This window comes from Pieris napi, chromosome 4 (assembly GCF_905475465.1).
Source record: "Pieris napi chromosome 4, ilPieNapi1.2, whole genome shotgun sequence".
NCBI classification, from domain to species: Eukaryota; Metazoa; Arthropoda; class Insecta; order Lepidoptera; family Pieridae; genus Pieris; species Pieris napi.
Window position 1 is genome coordinate 5,773,708 of NC_062237.1, and position 18,311 is coordinate 5,792,018.

An 18,311-nucleotide genomic window follows, 5' to 3' on the forward strand; every position below is an offset into this window, starting at 1 on the left:
TATGTTTATTTTATATTCTAACAGTATTTTAATACTAATGCAATAGAAAACTTATTACTACAAAAATTTAAGTAAGAACATAATATCACCTAAAATGGTCCACTCACTTCGTCTATCTTCAGGCACCGGAACCACTGCTATTTTTTCAACGATCTGAGAATGTTGATGCTTTAAGGCATAGATTGAATATAGAGAGAGAGATAGTCCCGCCGATATATACATGTAGCCCCCCCCCCCTAGTTTAAAATAAAGATTATAAAGTTATTAATTTATTGAATTTTTTTTGAAATTTATTGGAATTAAAAATTATCTCAAATGATTTTCTAGTCTAATCTAAGATTTTAGTAGATAATAACACAATATAAAACTGCGAATTAAAGTGGCAAAAAAGTCTTTGTTACCCTGAAAATGTTGCGGTGTCTTGTGGTGTTAGTTTGTATAGTATCGGCTGTAGCGGGCCAATCCCCTAATGCTGCGTTTGTCGAAGAACTAGTCGTGTTGAATAATGACGGACGATTTTCGGACAATATACAAGAAGATGCTTCATTGGACGTGGTAAGAGTTTTTGTATGACTTTTTATTTGTACCTAATTCTAAAGGCCGATTTACATTATCTTAGTGTTTAGGAGAGTGCTTTAGGATAGTACTTTAGTTGAAACATGTAAACGCTACGCTAAAGAACTTGCCTTTCAGGCCGATTTACATTATCTTAGTGTTAAGGAGAGTGCTTTAGTACAACTTGAAAGGCAAGTTCTTTAGCTTAGCGTTCACTAAAGCAAGTAGCGTTTACATGTTTCAACTAAAGTACTATCCTAAAGCACTCTCCTAAACACTAAGATAATGTAAATCGGCCTTAAGAGTAACATAAAATCGCCGTCAGATCAGGGCTTATTACCAAATACATGATTGCCGTACCAATGTCGAAATCCCTAAACGACATCCACTACGTATTTTTGACTTGCGGGAGTAATATTTAGCGCTGAAGTATGAATTTTGTGGAAGGAGAATGGTGAACAGATCCTTCAACCGAAAGAGAGGATCCAGGACTAGTCTAACCACTGACTGGCCAGCGTGAAGGACGCCCAGTACCGCACAACCCTCCCAAAGGCCGAGAATAGGGAATCGAACCCCCACCTCACCTAGCTGCCACTTAATAAGACCGCTAGGCTATGAGCCAATAGATGGCACTGACACTAAAAAACTGTAATTGTTATTGGGCTATTGGATATATTTGTAATCATCAAATTTTTCATCAGAACGGAAATTATCGTACAATCTGCGTACGATAGTCGAGTACCATCGTACATAGTTATGAAATTATCGTATATGTACGATAATTATCGTACGGTTGTGAACCCTGGTGAAGACCCCAGTAGCTTAGGAGGAGAAGTTGTATACATATGTCCTTAGCAGCAGAAGTAGTTTTGTTAGCCATAGAATGTAGGTGTCGCTACAATTTGGACCTTTAAAAATTTAAGTCTGAACTGATGGTTCTATTTATGAACCTACCCATTTAAAGCGCCATCACCAGCTAAAGTAAAATATACTATAAGGTAAACATTATAATACTTATATAACATGTGATAAGGATCAAGGTCACAAACATTTTGAAAAAACAATTTTTTAGCGACGTTCATAAGTGTACATTGAGTTACCTATATGAATAAATAATATTTTGATTATGATATATAAACAAGTAGGTATGTATTATTTTGCGTTTACTAATGGAACAACGCAATATGTATCTATTAGTAATGTCTTGTTTTTCCGTACTATTATATATATTTTAGCCAGAACTTGTGCGAAAATACGGATATCCGTTGGAGGAGCACACGGTGGAAACATCTGATGGCTACATTTTAACCATGCATCGTATTCCACACGGGCGGGAAGCAAACAATGATGCAGGACAAAGACCAGTTGTTTTCTTGATGCATGGCCTCCTTAGTTCCTCTGCTGATTTTGTCTTGATGGGTCCTGGATCTGGTTTAGGTGAGTAAACCTAACAATGCCTAAAACAATAGTTTTTCGCTAGGATAGTAAAAATAGATGAATAAGTCTTACAACAACGGAGTCATGATATTATATATTTATTTTTTATTCACAATACATATAATTTTACTTATATTTTCAGGGTACATTTTAGCAGATGAAGGCTATGATGTGTGGATGGGCAACGCTCGTGGGAACTACTATTCTCGTAAACATTTAAAATTACGTCCCGATGCGTTATTAAACACAGATTTCTGGAACTTCTCATGGGATGAAATAGGGAACATAGACGTAGCAGCTATGATAGATCATGCCTTGGAGACCACTGGAAGATCTCGTTTGCATTACATTGGATTTTCTCAAGGCACAACTACTTTCTTTGTTTTGGCATCCCTAAAGCCTGAATATAATGATAAGATTATATCCATGCATGCTTTAGCGCCTGTCGCTTTCATGGCCAATAATAGGAATCTTCTGTTAAACGCTTTGGCACCTTTTTCTAGGAGTTTATCGGTATGTTGTTATTACTGATTTTATAGATCGCGTACGAAGTTTTTATATAATCTCAATAATAATCCCAAAACATATCATACGCCTAAAAATAGACTAAAAAAATATGAATAACAAGCCAAGTACACTAAACTAAACCGAGTGATTTGCGAAGTATCGCTTTAGGGCTCAGGGCTATACGTACAGATACCGGCAAACTTCTTGAGCATTAAACAAGCGAGTGGGGGAAAGCTTGCGCATCGCGGGACACAAACGTCAACTGACCAATGACGCGATCGACACGTCACCCTCCCGCCGCCTCCCCTCCCAGTGATACTTAAAAATCGCTTCTGCGCAGGCATTTGTTCAAGATGTATGCTGGTATCTGTATTAAACTTTCAAACGGCCTGAGATGTGGCGTGGTGATATACATTGCCTACCTATTTTTCTATATCCTCCTCGTTCTTGGCTTGTATTATTATGTAGTATCATTCCGAAGGGAAAAATGTTTCTTCTCCGTTTAATATGTGTTTAATTACTTTATACTATTTTTTTTTTCAAAACGGAAAACATTCAGTTTCGTTTGCTTATTGGGAGCGAGAATGATAAGGACATTTAATTCTATTTAAGGGTTATAATTTGTTTATGAGGCTTAGAAATAAGTTAATAAATACCTAAACTTTCAGAGATTAGCAAATCTAATTGGAATTGGCGAGTTTATGCCAAACAGACTTATCTATACATGGGCTGGGGAAGCATTTTGCAAAGATGAAGCTCTATTCCAACCGATTTGCAGCAGTATTCTATTCTTGATCGCAGGTTGGAATGAGAATCAACACAATACGGTGGGGTGTTTTTCTTATACCTACTATAAATTTCAACGATATTGTTCTACTGACGACACATATTTATCTGCTATAAATTGGTAGTAGAAATTGATACAACTTTAGGAAAATTTATACAACTTATACGAATAAGTTGAATTACGATTCAAAAAGATTTTTTTTTTATTTTTTTTATCTTGAATTGTATGATATGATACAGGACCGATACGCATTACGAACGATTCCACTAATTAAGACATCATGAGACTTTTTTATTTCGTTTTGTCACCCTCTGCTGTCAAACTGAAATTACATTGTAATCAAACTTAACGTCTAAATCGCGATCGCTATTGATGTTCGGGGTAAACTTACTGGGGTAACACCTCCGATTCGTGACTCTCTTTGAAATATGGTAACAAATAAATTTCTTCAGAAAATAAATGTTAAATAAAATTAAAAAAAATATAAATTTCAGACAATGATGCCTGTTGTTTTCGGCCACACTCCAGCCGGGGCGTCGGTAAGGCAATTCGCCCACTACGGACAGGGTATATCTGGCAACAAATTTCGTCGTTTCGACCATGGTATGACAAGAAATTTGCTCACGTATGGCAGAATCAGCGCCCCAGATTACGATTTGAAGAAAATAACAACACCTGTGTTTTTGCACTACTCAAGTAGTGATCCCTTGGCCCACGTAAATGATGTGGACAAATTATGGTCAGAACTGAAAAACCCTGTTGGAAAATTCAGAGTTCAAGAAAACACATTCAGTCATTTGGATTTCATGTACGGGATCGATGCAAGGGCCTTGGTTTATAATAGAGTTATTAGTTTTCTACATGTTATGGATGCTTTGGAAGTCTAAATACACAAATTTATTATAATTTCTTCTTTGTTTTCTTTTTTTTTGTATTTTAAGGCTGGCTAAAACGAGAAAACTTGTAACGTGGTTGAATCAATATTTTTAATAATAAATTGGTGTCTGCTTTTAGTTGTAGTAACAGCTATGTATTATATATTGTTTTTCAAAATGCGGTCATTATAGCAATAGTGTGACATACCTTCACTTTCACATAATATGGATCTTATTATTAGCACTGCATGCTACTTGACGGTTCTAGACGATTTAATATTTATTATAATTGATTTTTTTGCGCAAAAAGTTTTCCTATGGTAGTATCTAATTTTAGTAAACTACATTTGCGAATATACAAAATCTTTAGTGATAGCGATACGTGCCGAGACTTATGTTTCAAGGATTAATCTCTCATATAATGTCATACCGACCGTCTGACCCCTGCCTTAAAAATACAGTTGGTAATACATCATACAGGAAAAATTTCAACAGAAAAGCGGGATCACCAAACGAAATGTTACATAAAACGAAGCCATCTGGTGGCGAAACGGAGTTCGCCGAGTTTGCTAGTAATATATAAAAATAACTATTTTAGGCAAAAACTATTTTATTAATTTAATTCCATGGCTCGTTCCCCTATTATATTTTGTTGTATTATATAATTGTTGTCATAACGAAAAACACAATAATTATTCTATCGACATCATTAAGGCAATGAGATAACGTGTAATATCTGATAACATAAAATAATTTTAAGATTTCACTCCCACTCAAAACACACACATAAATGACATTGAAATCATTTAAAAAATGGGTGCAACATTGGAGTTCAAGCTTTCAACTGCTCAAAGATTTGTATGCACTTGTTTGTCATTTATTATAATACCTAGGTAACGCTGAAATGTTAAGAAAATGAAAAACGGCTCAATGTAGAAAGTTTCCAATACTTTTATTGTTTTTAGAAGTAATCTCCGTTCCTCTCTACACATCGTCGCATTCGATGGAACCACTGAGAAAAACAATGGGCCCATTCTTCCTTAGGGGGCGTCCATAAATTACGTGAGGTGTTTTTTAAAATTATCTGTACCTCCCTCCCCCCCTGGTGAGATGTCGTGAGATTTTATTCAACCCCCTCCCCCATCCCCCAATCTCACGTGAGATTTTTCAAAATTTGGGTTTCGCGTTGGATTGTTATTGTAAAAAGAAAAAAAAATTGCTTCGTGCTTTTATTTACGACTAAAACAAAATAAGTGAAATGTTGAGAGTTTAGGTATGGAGTTAGCGGGAAGTTGCAGAGATGGCCTTTAGGGTCAACCGTTTTCCTATATGACTCATTATCTCGTCACCTGCCGTAGTCAAATATTCAACAGTACGTTTTGCGGAGTGCGCTGAAGCATTGTCGTGGTGAAGGAGGATACTGCTTCGAGGGCGCTGCTGTCAATTTTTTTCTAAGACAACAGGCAAACAGCGATTAACATGTCTGCAGTAACTGTTCTTCCATCTTCTAGTCATGTGATCTTCAGTAGTCGCTGTTAAAGGACGTCCCTCACGCGAATCATCATTGATATTGCTACGTCCGCGCTTAAACTCGTTAAACCAATTGTTAATAGTGGCACGAGATGGGGCTTCATTAAGAAATGCTAATCGCAGCCTATCATAGCTTTGTTTTTGAGTAAGCCCACAACGAAAGTCATAATAAATCATTGACCGAAAATTTTCTCGCGTTCAGTTCATTTTCACGACAATTTATTATTAACAAGATATTATTTATTATCAACAAGAGTTTTAGATTTGCCGCCAATTCACAAAAATAAATGACAAATGAATGCAATATACAGTCGACTCTCGATAATTTGACACTCGTTGATTTGAATCTCTCGATAATTTGAATAAAATCAATGATAATTGGTCCCTTCGGTAATTTGAAGTTGAAAAAGTATTATCTTGCTCGCCAACATGCGATAATTTGATATCCGGTCTTAGGTTACCTTGAAACCTTACCTAGGAAACTTTTTTGAATTTCAATTTTAGAACTCTAAAATTGAAATTCAAAAAAGTTTTTATTGGCAAATTCTAACTGGCCAGTTCTAAACATTTTCAGTGTTACCCACGTAAAGCAATGAGGGAACGACTTTAATGCTCTTTATATAAACCAGTCACAAAATTAAACTCAGGTTCTTACACAGCGTTAAGTATGATTGTAACACACATCTCATATGTCAAACACGTATTGAATTTTAACATACGGGATTCATAGCCGTATTCTAAGTTGTATAGATTTAATACGAGATTTTAGTTAACATTTTATAAAAGAAATTAATTTTTTTTAAATTCAGACTGATTTCCTAAGACGAAACATATTCATATTCCTTGCAAACAACATCGCAAGTAGGTACTAATTGCTAATGGATTTTAAAGTAGGATTAGTATTTACAATTTAGAATAAAGATTATACAATCAATGCAATATTGCTTGAGTTACCATTTGATAATAAAATACTTCCTAGGAAATAGAAATATAAAAAGGGAAATAAAATCAATTAGTTCTGTTGCCAAGACTACTTTATTTGATATCTTGATAGTTGATAGTTTTGACTTATTACTTCCTCCAAGATATATTCTTGGTAGGGTTCTGTATTGTCCATAATCATTCATTCAATTTTATATTAAGCGAAATTTTGAGTAGCTAAATTTAACTTTACTAAATGGAGTAATGTTGAATCTGTATTAATCAATCAAGTCTACACTTTATTAATATAAAATCTCTTACACTAGGATTTTAAAAATATACTTAAAATTTTCAGAGATTTCGAGAATTTTAAAAGACATCATCGGACGAACCGGAAGTAGAAATCACACACAAAGATGCAAATCATGTTCTCAATAACAATTTTAACAACTTTTATTTTTTCACATTTAACCCTTGAAACTATTTACGATAGTTTATCATAGATTATAGTTAGGTTTATCTATTTATCTTTATTATTAAAACGCCCGAATTTAAGAACATTAGGGTGTATAATTTCTGTATGCGAACTAGCAAAAATGTTTAGATTATTATTAATTGTTGGTTTATTTATATCGACAAGTGCTGGAAGATCTCCTCATGCTGAGTACGTGACTCGTCTAAACCAGGAAAGCGCTTTTGGACCAACACTTTCGGACAACCTCCTTTTAGATGCTATTCTAGATGTAGTATGTACCTTTTGCTTACTTTGAATTGTTTTGATAAAAATCCAGTATCACTATAAAGTTCTATGAAAATACTTAAAATAATATAGTGCCTCAAGTACGACGAGAAAGCAATGCTAAAAATAAAACATCGCGGTACCTCTTCATCAAAACCATTTCTCCTTAATTATATTATCTAACAATATTGTCTTAAAAAGCTTGTTAAAATCCCTAAGAAATTATTAGGAATAGCTAACATTAAACAACAATAGTAAATATTTATGTGTTTCAAGCCTGATATGATCAGAAGATACAACTATCCGATGGAGGAACATTTTGTAATTACTCCTGATGGATATATCCTGGGCGTGCAACGGATTCCCCACGGTCGAGACAGGAACAATATCCCTGGAGACAGGCCAGTTGTCTTTGTTATGCATGGCCTTTTGAGCTCCTCAGCCGATTACCTGATCTCAGGTCCTGGAGATGCTTTAGGTAAACTTCTTGTTATATTTTTCTTTTCACGTAATTATTATATCATTTTCTATACCTCAAACTCAACTCAACTCAAAATATCTTTATTCAAGTGGGTAACCAAGTACACTTTTGAATTGTCAAGTTAAATTAATTAACCTATTAGTCTATGACTGTCTAGTCAAAGTATTAAATAGATTAATATTTTTTTTATGAGGCGCAGGTAGCAGTTTAGAAGTGTTGTATTAAATTGAAAATTTATTTAAAGCTTACATCCTGGCGGAGGAAGGATATGATGTGTGGCTTGGCAATGCTCGCGGAAATTATTATTCGCGGAAGCATTTAACACTCAACCCCGAAGGGGAAGACACTTTATCGTTTTGGGACTTTTCCTGGGATGAAATTGGAAACATTGATTTACCAACGATGATAGACTATGTTCTCGCTCAGACTGGTAAATCGGCGTTGCATTACATTGGTATGTCGCAGGGAACTACGTCATTCTTTGTTATGGGTTCCTTGCGGCCGGATTACAACAAAAAGATAATCTCAATGCACGCTTTGGCACCGGTAGCGTATTTGGGACATACCAAGCACTCTCTATTAAGGCATATAGCGCGTTATTCAGCAAATCTTGCGGTAAATATATTAAATATAATTTAAATTCTAGCTTAAAAAAATCTCACTTTTATGTACCTATTTAAAAAGGATTCCAACCACTTTAATTGCATATGTTTTTGATTGAATGAATTAAATTGAATGTTTTAATGATTTTTAGGCTTTAGCGCGTTTGATTGGTCTTGGAGAATTTTTACCAAACAGAGCTATATGGACATGGGTTGGTCAGAATATGTGCAAAGACAAAGCACCATTACAAGTAGTCTGCAAAAATATTTTCTTTTTCATAGGAGGCCATAATGAAGATCAATTCAATGCTGTAAGTAATAAGAGAGCTTAAAATATGTAAACGTAGTTTAATTAATTATAAATATATAATCGTTGATATTCTATCTATATGTATAAAAGAAAGTCGTGTTTGTTACAACACTTATAACTCGAGAACGGCTGTACCGATTGCCATGATTTTTGATTTGTTTCCGTCCCGAATAGCAGAATAAGCAATAAAATATCGGATAAGTTATCGAATAACAATAAATAAATTAATTATTTTTACGAATGCAAAAACCATATGGTGCCATCTGTTGACAAAACTACGCATCATTTTACGTCGAATTCGTGTCAGTTCAAGAAATTCCGATCTTGAGGTGAATGAGGAGATGCATAACCATGCTTTGATCCTGATCAAAAGATGTTGGATATCAGAAAGTGCTTAACGTGCAGTATCGCCATATTGACGCTAGAGAGAAGATGCCTTATGTGTAAAACTGCCATTCTTCGTTCGCAATGGCAAGCAATAAAACATTTCTGTATTTGCAAAAAAGTTGTATTAATGTAATACTTAACATTAATGAAATCCTAAAATAAGTTAAATTAAAGTAACAACGATATTATAAGGTTGTAGGGCGGAACGAAGTTAGCCAGGTCAGCTAGTTTAGTAATAAAAATTAAATTTTTGAGCAGCGCTTTTATAACACTAGATTCAGTAGTTGGCTTCGCGCGGATTTAATATTGATGTCTACTATAACTTTAGTGATGTTCTACTTTGACGAATAATTTCCGCAGCGTAAACGAAACAGTGATTGTATTGTTTGCCACCTTTTTTGTAAATATTCTATGGGCTCTTGATCAGGTGTTTATTCTAATGGTTTCATGGGTCCAGTTATTTTGAAGCCAATGCAAACAAATAAACAAAATTACAATAAATTAAATTAGACATGGATTTTTATACACGCGTATATTTTAACATTTGTTTTATTTAGAATAATTAACTTAATATTTAAAAATAATATGTATAACAGTGTAAAACAATAACACACTCTTGGACTGTGTCTAATTAATTGTGTTTTTATTATTATATTTTAATACTTTGATTAAATTCTTTACAGACTTTGTTACCGGTTAAATTCGGTCACTTCCCCGCCGGTGCCTCAGTCCGCCAGTTAAGCCACTATGGGCAGAGTATATCAACTTCAATGTTCCGACGATATGACCATGGTTGGGCTCAAAATCTATTAAGATATGGATCACCTGAGCCTCCCCGCTACAACTTATCAAATATAGTCTGTCCTGTATACCTTCACTATTCCGAAAGCGATCCATTAGCTGATGTCATTGACGTCAATAAATTGTTTAACGAATTGGGTGGTACTCCGATAAGGATACGTGTTCCTGACAAAAAATTCAGCCATATTGACTTCGTGTGGGGCATTGATGCAAAAACCTTAGTCTATGATAACGTGATAGAAATCATGAAAAACTTTGATAAAACCGGAAAAGAAACAAAAGACTTTAGATATATATAAAATTACGAATTATTAATGTTATATTATTATATAAATATTCTAAATATTCGATGTTCTCAATAGAAATATAAGAGATAAATTGTATGTTGTGTATTTTATTAACTAATTACTGTTTATATACAAATAGTGTGTGACTATATCATAGACACGGCCGTGTGTTGTACGTTTATCTAACGGGTTATTATCGATAGATTTTGACGACCGCTGATGATTAAACGAACATCGTAGCTTCTCCGAGTCAGTTATACCAAAGACAATTAATATACAAATAATTGCTAAGGAAAAGTAGCGTCTCGTGGTAATTACAAATTTGATACGCGTTCTGACTACGTGTATCAAAATAACAAATATGTATTTACCTAATTCTAAATGTTATAGATTTATTGAAACATTCATAAGCAAAAGAGACCCAACAATGACGTAGGATATTGCAATTGGTACTTTCGTACCTACACTGGTCAATATTTTCTTTCACAAAATGGGAATTACCTACTATTATCATAATAATATAACTCATGTTATTCCATTACTTTGTATACCAATTCTATACAATGTTGAAATAACAATAATATTTTTAAATAAATTGATACATATTTTTGAAATTGCGAGGAGAACTTAATTTGGACTATTTATTTTTAAATCGTTAAAAATATAGTTTTTTGTATTAGCTATTCTTTTTTTTTTAGATATATTAAAAATTACTTATATTGATGCATTAGGGTAATAATATAAAGTATGTACAGAGAAGCTGCACCAAACAAAAAATATGTCAAAATTATGAAATTTTTGTGTATTAGCGCTGGATTAAACAGTCTAACCATAATATTATAACATGTTAAATCTGCAAAGTTTAAAGTACTTTACGAGTTATGTGGCGAGCGTAAAAATAAATATCGATAAAAAATCTTAATTTACTAAACTTTCTTGTACGTAACGCATCTTTTTAAAGTAATTTTCATAATCCATGATTTTCATACAAATGCAATGACAGATAATAATATATTAATGATTAGTTTTAATTATTTTATTTATTTATTTACACTTCGTTGCAAAAAACAAAGAATGAAACACAATACAAAAAAATTATAAGGGATGCAACGGGCGGCCTTATCGCTAATAAGCGATCTCTTCCAGGCAACCCTAGTTAAAGAGAAAAACTAAAAAAAAAAGAAAAAAAGAAACATGATGCGTGCGAGAAGTGCAGAAACAAATGTTATATAAAAAAATATATATATATACATAGTACCTTAATCTAAAGTAATACAAAAAAAAATTAACAACAGACTAAAAACTTAAAAGCTAATCTTACAAATACATGGACAGCAAGTAGTGATGTAAAAGGAAACATAAGATTTATACAAGTCACGATTGATCAGGATAGGATAAGGTTAAGAAATGATTATACAGAAGAGTTTTAAAAGATGAAAGAGAGGTAGCCAATCGTATGGAGTCGGGCAGCGTATTCCACAAGTTAATGGCGGAGATCGTGAATGAATTTCCTAAGAAGGATGAAGTGTGAGATGGAATTTCCAATAAACATCTATTAGAAGAGCGTAACATATAGTTAGAAGGACCTAAGAATTTGAAGTGATATTTGAGATAAGAAGGGGTTTTCGGATTGAAAAGAATTGAGTATAGAAGTTGAAGAAGATGAGCGTGACGTCTGAATCGAATAGGTAGCCACCCCAGCTGCCTGCGGAATTTTAGACACATGGTCATATTTTTTAAGACCAAATATGAACCGTATGCAGAAATTCTGCAGGCGTTCGATCTTGTCAAGTAGGTAGCTCTTCGTTCAAATCAGAGGAGCATGAGTCCGCATAATCGAGAATAGGAAGCAGAAGAGACTGCGCTAACATAGTTTTAATTAGTAAATTTAACATTACTATTGTTAATAGTTTTTAGTATTTCTTCGTGGTTAAGTGGCTCTGTATGTTTTAACCGGCAATTTGGTTATTTTGCTATATTAGTTTAATCAACACTAAATCCTTTCTCTTTTTCAAGTTTATAAAAATTACCATGGGTACTTAAACTAAATAAATGCGATAAAGTTTTATTTTCTGTGCATCCACACAATTTCTATTTCAATTTAAAAACGATTTAAGTAATATTTTTATAACAATGTACTAAAATTAAGTTATACCAAATTGAAGACGAATATATACATACCTTATACCTTACGGCTAACACTATAAAAAGGTTGATTATTATAACATAATGTTTAAGGACGTTTTGTCGTACCCATTAATATCTAAAGAATAAATTTAAGAAATGCTCTGAATCCCAATTGCCTTAAAGAATTATCAGGCGCTTATTGCTGTTCTATCACTGCTGATATAGTGATTTGTTGTTTTTATACGAAATATTGCAAGAATTTTTACACATTTTATAGTACATACATGGATAAAATAAATAATAATTATCGCTTGTATTATGATTGATAATTGTGATATGCCATTTTATTTCTTGAATAAAAGGTTTGCATATCAGTTATTAAAAGGAAACACTTAAGAATTCACAGAAATGCTTTTGACTGTGGGGGTGTTCTGTGTAATATTGGTAATAGTCGAAACGTCACCACATGCTAAATATGTAGAGGAACTAGTTAAAAACAATGTGTTTGGTAAAATATCAGAAGAAAACTTTGAAGATGCAAGATTAGATGCGGTAAGTGCATTTAAGAAGAGTAGTTGGTCTAGCGGCTTCAGCGTGCGACTCTATCCCTGAGGACGTAGGTTCAAATCCGGGTTGTGCTCCAATGGAATTTCTACTTACGTACGGATTTAACACGCTCTTACGGTGAAGGAAAACATCGTGAGGAAACCGGCTTGCTTAAGTTTTAAATAGTCGACGGCGTGGGTCGTGCACAGAAGGCAAATCACACAATTGCCTATTAGAAAAAAAACACGAAATAGATACAGAAATTTGAGGCCCAGACCTAAAACAAATTTAAATTGAAACTATGACAGTATTAGCATATTTTTTTGTTACATAATGTTACTAAAACGAATCTAGTACGGTAAACTGAGGCTAAAAACGTATGTTAACAAGAAAGTTCTATCAAACATTAGAGGTATTTGTTGGTAACTTCAGATAACTAACACTATAGTTTCGAGTTAGTACTTCAATTAACATTTATTTTTTGGAGGAATGTAGTCTTGATGTATTCATTAGCTGATGCACTGATGCTTCATTAAATCTAGTGGGCTTTTTTAGAAACCGTATTAAAATACACAATCCTACACTCTAGACTCTCTAGGATTTCCTGTACCAGCAATCACTATCGTGTGCCCGAACGTGGTAAAGTTGCAGCGTCATTGGAAATAAAACCATTCGAACCACCTGAAAAAAAATTGCTCAATGCTGTTTCTAGGATAAACATGACTGAATTTGCTTAGGCTGCTAATCAAGAACAAGGTGGCAATACCCACTAAAACAATTTCTTGCTTACCGTACTGCGACGCTCAGAAGCTCGCAGGCTCGACACAAAATAACCACGAGTCTACATATCATATTTTTCAGCATTAATTGAGAAACTTTCATTATTGTACACATAGCCCTAAATAAATATTTACGATTGTCTATCAGTGATTATAATGTTTATCTCTTTAATCGAAAATAAAAGCATTTCCGTTGATAATGTTTGTAAATGTACAAGCAAAATTATTTATTTATTAAGTTCTGGAAGATCTCCTCGTGGTGACTCTATGAATTGTTTAGACATAGTGTTTGGAAAAAACTAACCACGACCAATATTTTTATACTGTATCCTTACATCGACAGTATTACTTATATTTCGTTATGTATCAAATTGTCGTAATAAATGATTTAAAATATTATAACTAAAACAATCAGTAGCAGTTTTCAAAAGTCTGTAAAGCAATGAAACAAAAAAACAAAAAAGAATGAGTATAATTTCTAGTTTTAATAAGTAGGTAGGTAAGATTATATAAATATAGTCAATATCTATATTTTGAAGCCTGATTTGATCAGAAGATACAATTATCCCGTTTAGGAAAATTTTGTAATTAGTCCAAATTATTATAGAATATATCATTCGAGCATGGCGTAGTTAAAATAATGCAAAGGTTTGATAAAATCGTAAGATAAACAAAGGTTTTTAGGTAATAAAATTATAAATTCTCAATGTTCTCAATATTATTTAAGATATTTATTCTATGTTGGTCATTTTAGCACTAGGTTGGTCTTAAAGTCCGCACAGAAATAACAATTGTTACTTAATGTATATCATTGTTTATTTATGATTTGTAGCATTGCTTTAGTAAAACGATAGTCATTCTTTCCTTGCCCCTGCAAATAGTCGACATCTGTATGGTTACTATAGACAATAAATACCAAGTAATGATACCAGATAATTATTTTTTCTTATAAAAATAAATTTTATGTGATGTGAACACTTTTGTTTTAATGACAATTATTTGTCATTAAGTATATCTTTACGGGGATTGTATGTACTAGAATGAGAATAATAATATAGTTGATCAAAATGACAGTTTAAGTGCATTATCTTGAGCCATGATTACTAAAAAAATAATATTACTTACATCCTAGTGAATTTAAAATGTAAAAAAAAATATCATGAATCTGCGCTTTAAGCAAAATGCAGAACAGCAAAAACAGTTGTAGAAAAGTTATTTTAGAAGATGTTAATATACCATACAATTTTTCAATTGATAGAAATAAAAATAAGCTATTCTTTTGCATAAACGCTGATGAACTTTGTGATCAAAGCTTTCAGTCGGCAGTTGTAGATTTAGAAACTGCGTCTCCATGGATTATACCAAGCATTCGGAACGGGTTTGCAAGTGCAGTAGATAACAAGACAAGCACAGTTTATTTGGCTGGCAGTGATGGAATTTATAGATATAACGAGCATCTTAAAGACATAGAAAACCCAGCAATCATTGAGAATATAGATATATTTGATATGAAATTTAATGAATTGTTGTATTTTATCGATACGGCAAATCTAAATTTGTATGCTTTGAAAAACGGTAAAAAAGTTCAGATTACAGTTATAGAAGAGTATGGCATACAACACTTTACCTTTGCTGGGCATCTTGTTATATTTTCAAATTCAAATGGATTATATTATTTGGATAAAAATAATAATAAAAACAGTCCCGTTTGGTTTACAAACAATGTTAACAATATCCGAGGACTGGTTACTGATGTGAAGGGAGTGCCACACATTGTAGCTCAGGATGGAATTTATTCTATTGATCTTAAAACTATGAACGTGAACAAATTGATGACGTTACAAGACGGCTTTGCATTGGATTTTGATAAGTTCAACAATATGGTCTATAGTGATGGACGATCAGTACTAAAATTAATCAAGTAAAAATTTACGCGAGTATGATTTATAATTAATAAGTAACTTTTTATTCATACCTAATTCGTATTTGTAGGATGTTTTGGGTCTAGCCATAAACATTTAATGACATTAAAAATAATATTTTTTACTGCAATATCTTCATTGCCTCCAAAAATTTTCAGGCGATTCAGATGTTGCTGTTAGTTCCATCACTGTCATTATATGCTGAGTTGTTTATAAGAGTCATATTAGCCAGCACTTTTCACATTTAATTAAACATGAATGAACAAAAATATAAAATTTATCGCAGGTATTGATTATGATATGCAATTTTATCTCTTGAATGATCATTATAAAAGCCCATCATTCATTGAATAGAGTCATTTAAGGAACGACTTAGAAATGCTGTTGATAGTGGCCACGTTTTGTGTTTTGGCAACAGTTGGTGGGTCACCAAATGCTAAATTTGTTGAAGAATTAGTTAAAAACAATGTTTTTGGAAGCGTATCAAGCGGAATTCTTGAAGATGCCAGATTAGATGTGGTAAGTGCATATACGAATGATATAAATAGTTTTAGACTTAAAAATTATAACTAACGAGTCTAATATTGGGTAGTGTTTTGTTTTATACTAATGAAAAATATATGTTTTAGCCCCAATTAGTTAGAAAGTATAAGTACCCCTTAGAAGAGCACCATGTGATAACTCCAGATGGATACATATTAACCCTACATCGTATCCCTCATGGACGCGACAGTAACACACAATCTGGTAACAAACCTGCAGTATTTGTTATGCATGGTGTACTTTGCTCCTCAGCTGACTGGGTACTCACTGGACCTGGCGTTGGACTGGGTACGTCTTCTATATTTATTTCGCCACAGATTATTGTATCTTTGTTTCAATGAGTTAAATGCCGGGTACAATTGATTCTTTCTGATGTCGTGTAAAATAACAAAGACTTTTAATTCTGAAATAATTTTTCAGGGTATATTCTCGCAGAGGAGGGTTTTGATGTATGGCTGGGCAATAACCGCGGAAACTACTATTCAAGGAGGCACTTGCTTCTAGATCCTAATGACACTAACAGTACCGATTTTTGGAAGTTTTCTCTTGACGAAATGGGTAACGTGGACTTAAGTTCCTCGATTGATTATATTCTGCGAAGAACAAGAAGACCCAACCTTCACTACATTGGAATGTCACAAGGCACTACCATTTACTTTGTATTAGGATCACTTCGACCTGATTTCAGTGAAAAGATTGCGTCAGCCCACATGTTAGCTCCTGTTGTATTTAACACTGGTAACGGAAACCCTCTTATGGATACTGTAGCACCCATTGTTGCAGCCGTTGTGGTAATTATTCTTGCTTTTGTACAAGCTGTTGCTGATTATATTATTGTTATTATTATATTTTATTTATTTTTAGTCGTGGGCAACCGATAATGGTTTCGGTGAATTGTTCCCAAAGAGTGAGTTGATGGCAGACATTGGACGTAGATTTTGTAGGGACGGAGTTCCAACCCAAAGTCTTTGCAGTACTATACTCTTTATGCTCGGTGGCTGGAGTGAAAGTCAACACAATGCGGTATGCCATTAAGCCAACTTTAAATATTTAAATGAACCGGATAGTTTATCCAAATCATGCAAATGAAACTTCAACTCGCAATTATAATCATATTTTGTTCTTTTCAGACCCTTTTGCCTGTTAAACTAGCCCACACACCAGCCGGCTCCGGCTTGAGACAATTCGCACACTTGACTCAGAATATGGCGTCAAAGAAATTCCGCAGATACGATTATGGCCCAATTCAGAATGTTCTGCGCTACGGCAAAACTACACCGCCAGAATACAATTTACTTAACATTAAAAACCCTGTTTTTCTACATTATTCTGATGGTGATTCTAGAACAAATGACGTTGACATTCATCTGTTATACGACTCGCTTGATACGACCAAAGAATTAATCCGTGTGCCAGACGGTAACTTCAGTCACATTGATTTCATGTGGGGCAAAAATGCTAAAACTGTTCTATATGATAGAGTAATAAGTGAAATAAGAAAGATTGAAAGTTCTCGAAAATAAAATAATATAAAACTAAGTTGTATTGTGTAGTTTTATTTCTTTTGTAGGAATAAAATTCAATTTATTCAAATAAAAATGAAATGATTTTATATTGAGACATTAATATAGTCAGTGAATTTTGTAGTAGCCACGGTAGTACATTTTGCTCACGTAGGCACTTAGTTTTAAACAAGCTTTTTAGAATAATATATAGCATCAAACTATTTTGATACTATCATTCTTTTTATTAGCATTAATATTTTGGCATAAAACTGTTTTCCTTTTAAATATTACATTTCCCTATAATATATAATTTAAAGCATGGCTCAAAGTATCATCAATACACTAATACTGTCAGTTGTATAATACAAAAGTAAATCTGGAGAATTGAATAAATACAGTTCTATATAATCATGTCATGTTATTAATAATCATGTCAAGTTAATTTTGTATAGTGGTTAAAGAAAAAGTTAATAGATTCGCTTTATGACGATTGCAAATAAAAAGTTTAAATAAAGTTGATTTCCAAGATTTTTTCTAAAGTATATTTCACTACGTTTGGTTTGTTGAGTTGCTTTAGGATATCTGTTGAGGTTTTTGACTCAGTTATTTCGCTATTAGATATTATAGTCGTTCCATATAATGCTTTGTCATAAATTACATTTTTAACAAG

At 33.2% G+C, this 18,311-nt stretch overlaps 3 protein-coding genes across 3 annotated transcripts; all 3 read left to right on the forward strand.

Moving 5' to 3' along the window:
- The first annotated feature begins 382 nt into the window (after positions 1-382).
- On the forward strand, positions 383-4,196 carry LOC125049237 (lipase 3-like). Its single transcript, XM_047648393.1, has 5 exons — positions 383-555; positions 1,791-1,992; positions 2,135-2,505; positions 3,168-3,326; positions 3,781-4,196. The coding sequence occupies exons 1-5, from the start codon at positions 409-411 to the stop codon at positions 4,171-4,173; spliced, it is 1,272 nt and encodes a 423-aa protein (XP_047504349.1). The 5' UTR covers positions 383-408; the 3' UTR covers positions 4,174-4,196.
- A 2,622-nt stretch (positions 4,197-6,818) lies between these two features.
- LOC125048886 (lipase 3-like) lies at positions 6,819-10,222 on the forward strand (the record flags this gene model as incomplete). Its single annotated transcript, XM_047647840.1, has 5 exons — positions 6,819-7,358; positions 7,628-7,829; positions 8,077-8,447; positions 8,587-8,745; positions 9,815-10,222. Coding segments are annotated over exons 1-5 (1,290 nt in total), but the record flags the coding sequence as incomplete, so codon positions are not given.
- A 5,707-nt stretch (positions 10,223-15,929) lies between these two features.
- Positions 15,930-17,681, forward strand: LOC125049216 (lipase 3-like). The gene is made up of 5 exons (XM_047648366.1): positions 15,930-16,112; positions 16,223-16,424; positions 16,557-16,927; positions 17,001-17,159; positions 17,267-17,681. The coding sequence occupies exons 1-5, from the start codon at positions 15,972-15,974 to the stop codon at positions 17,657-17,659; spliced, it is 1,266 nt and encodes a 421-aa protein (XP_047504322.1). The 5' UTR covers positions 15,930-15,971; the 3' UTR covers positions 17,660-17,681.
- The last annotated feature ends 630 nt before the right edge of the window (positions 17,682-18,311 follow it).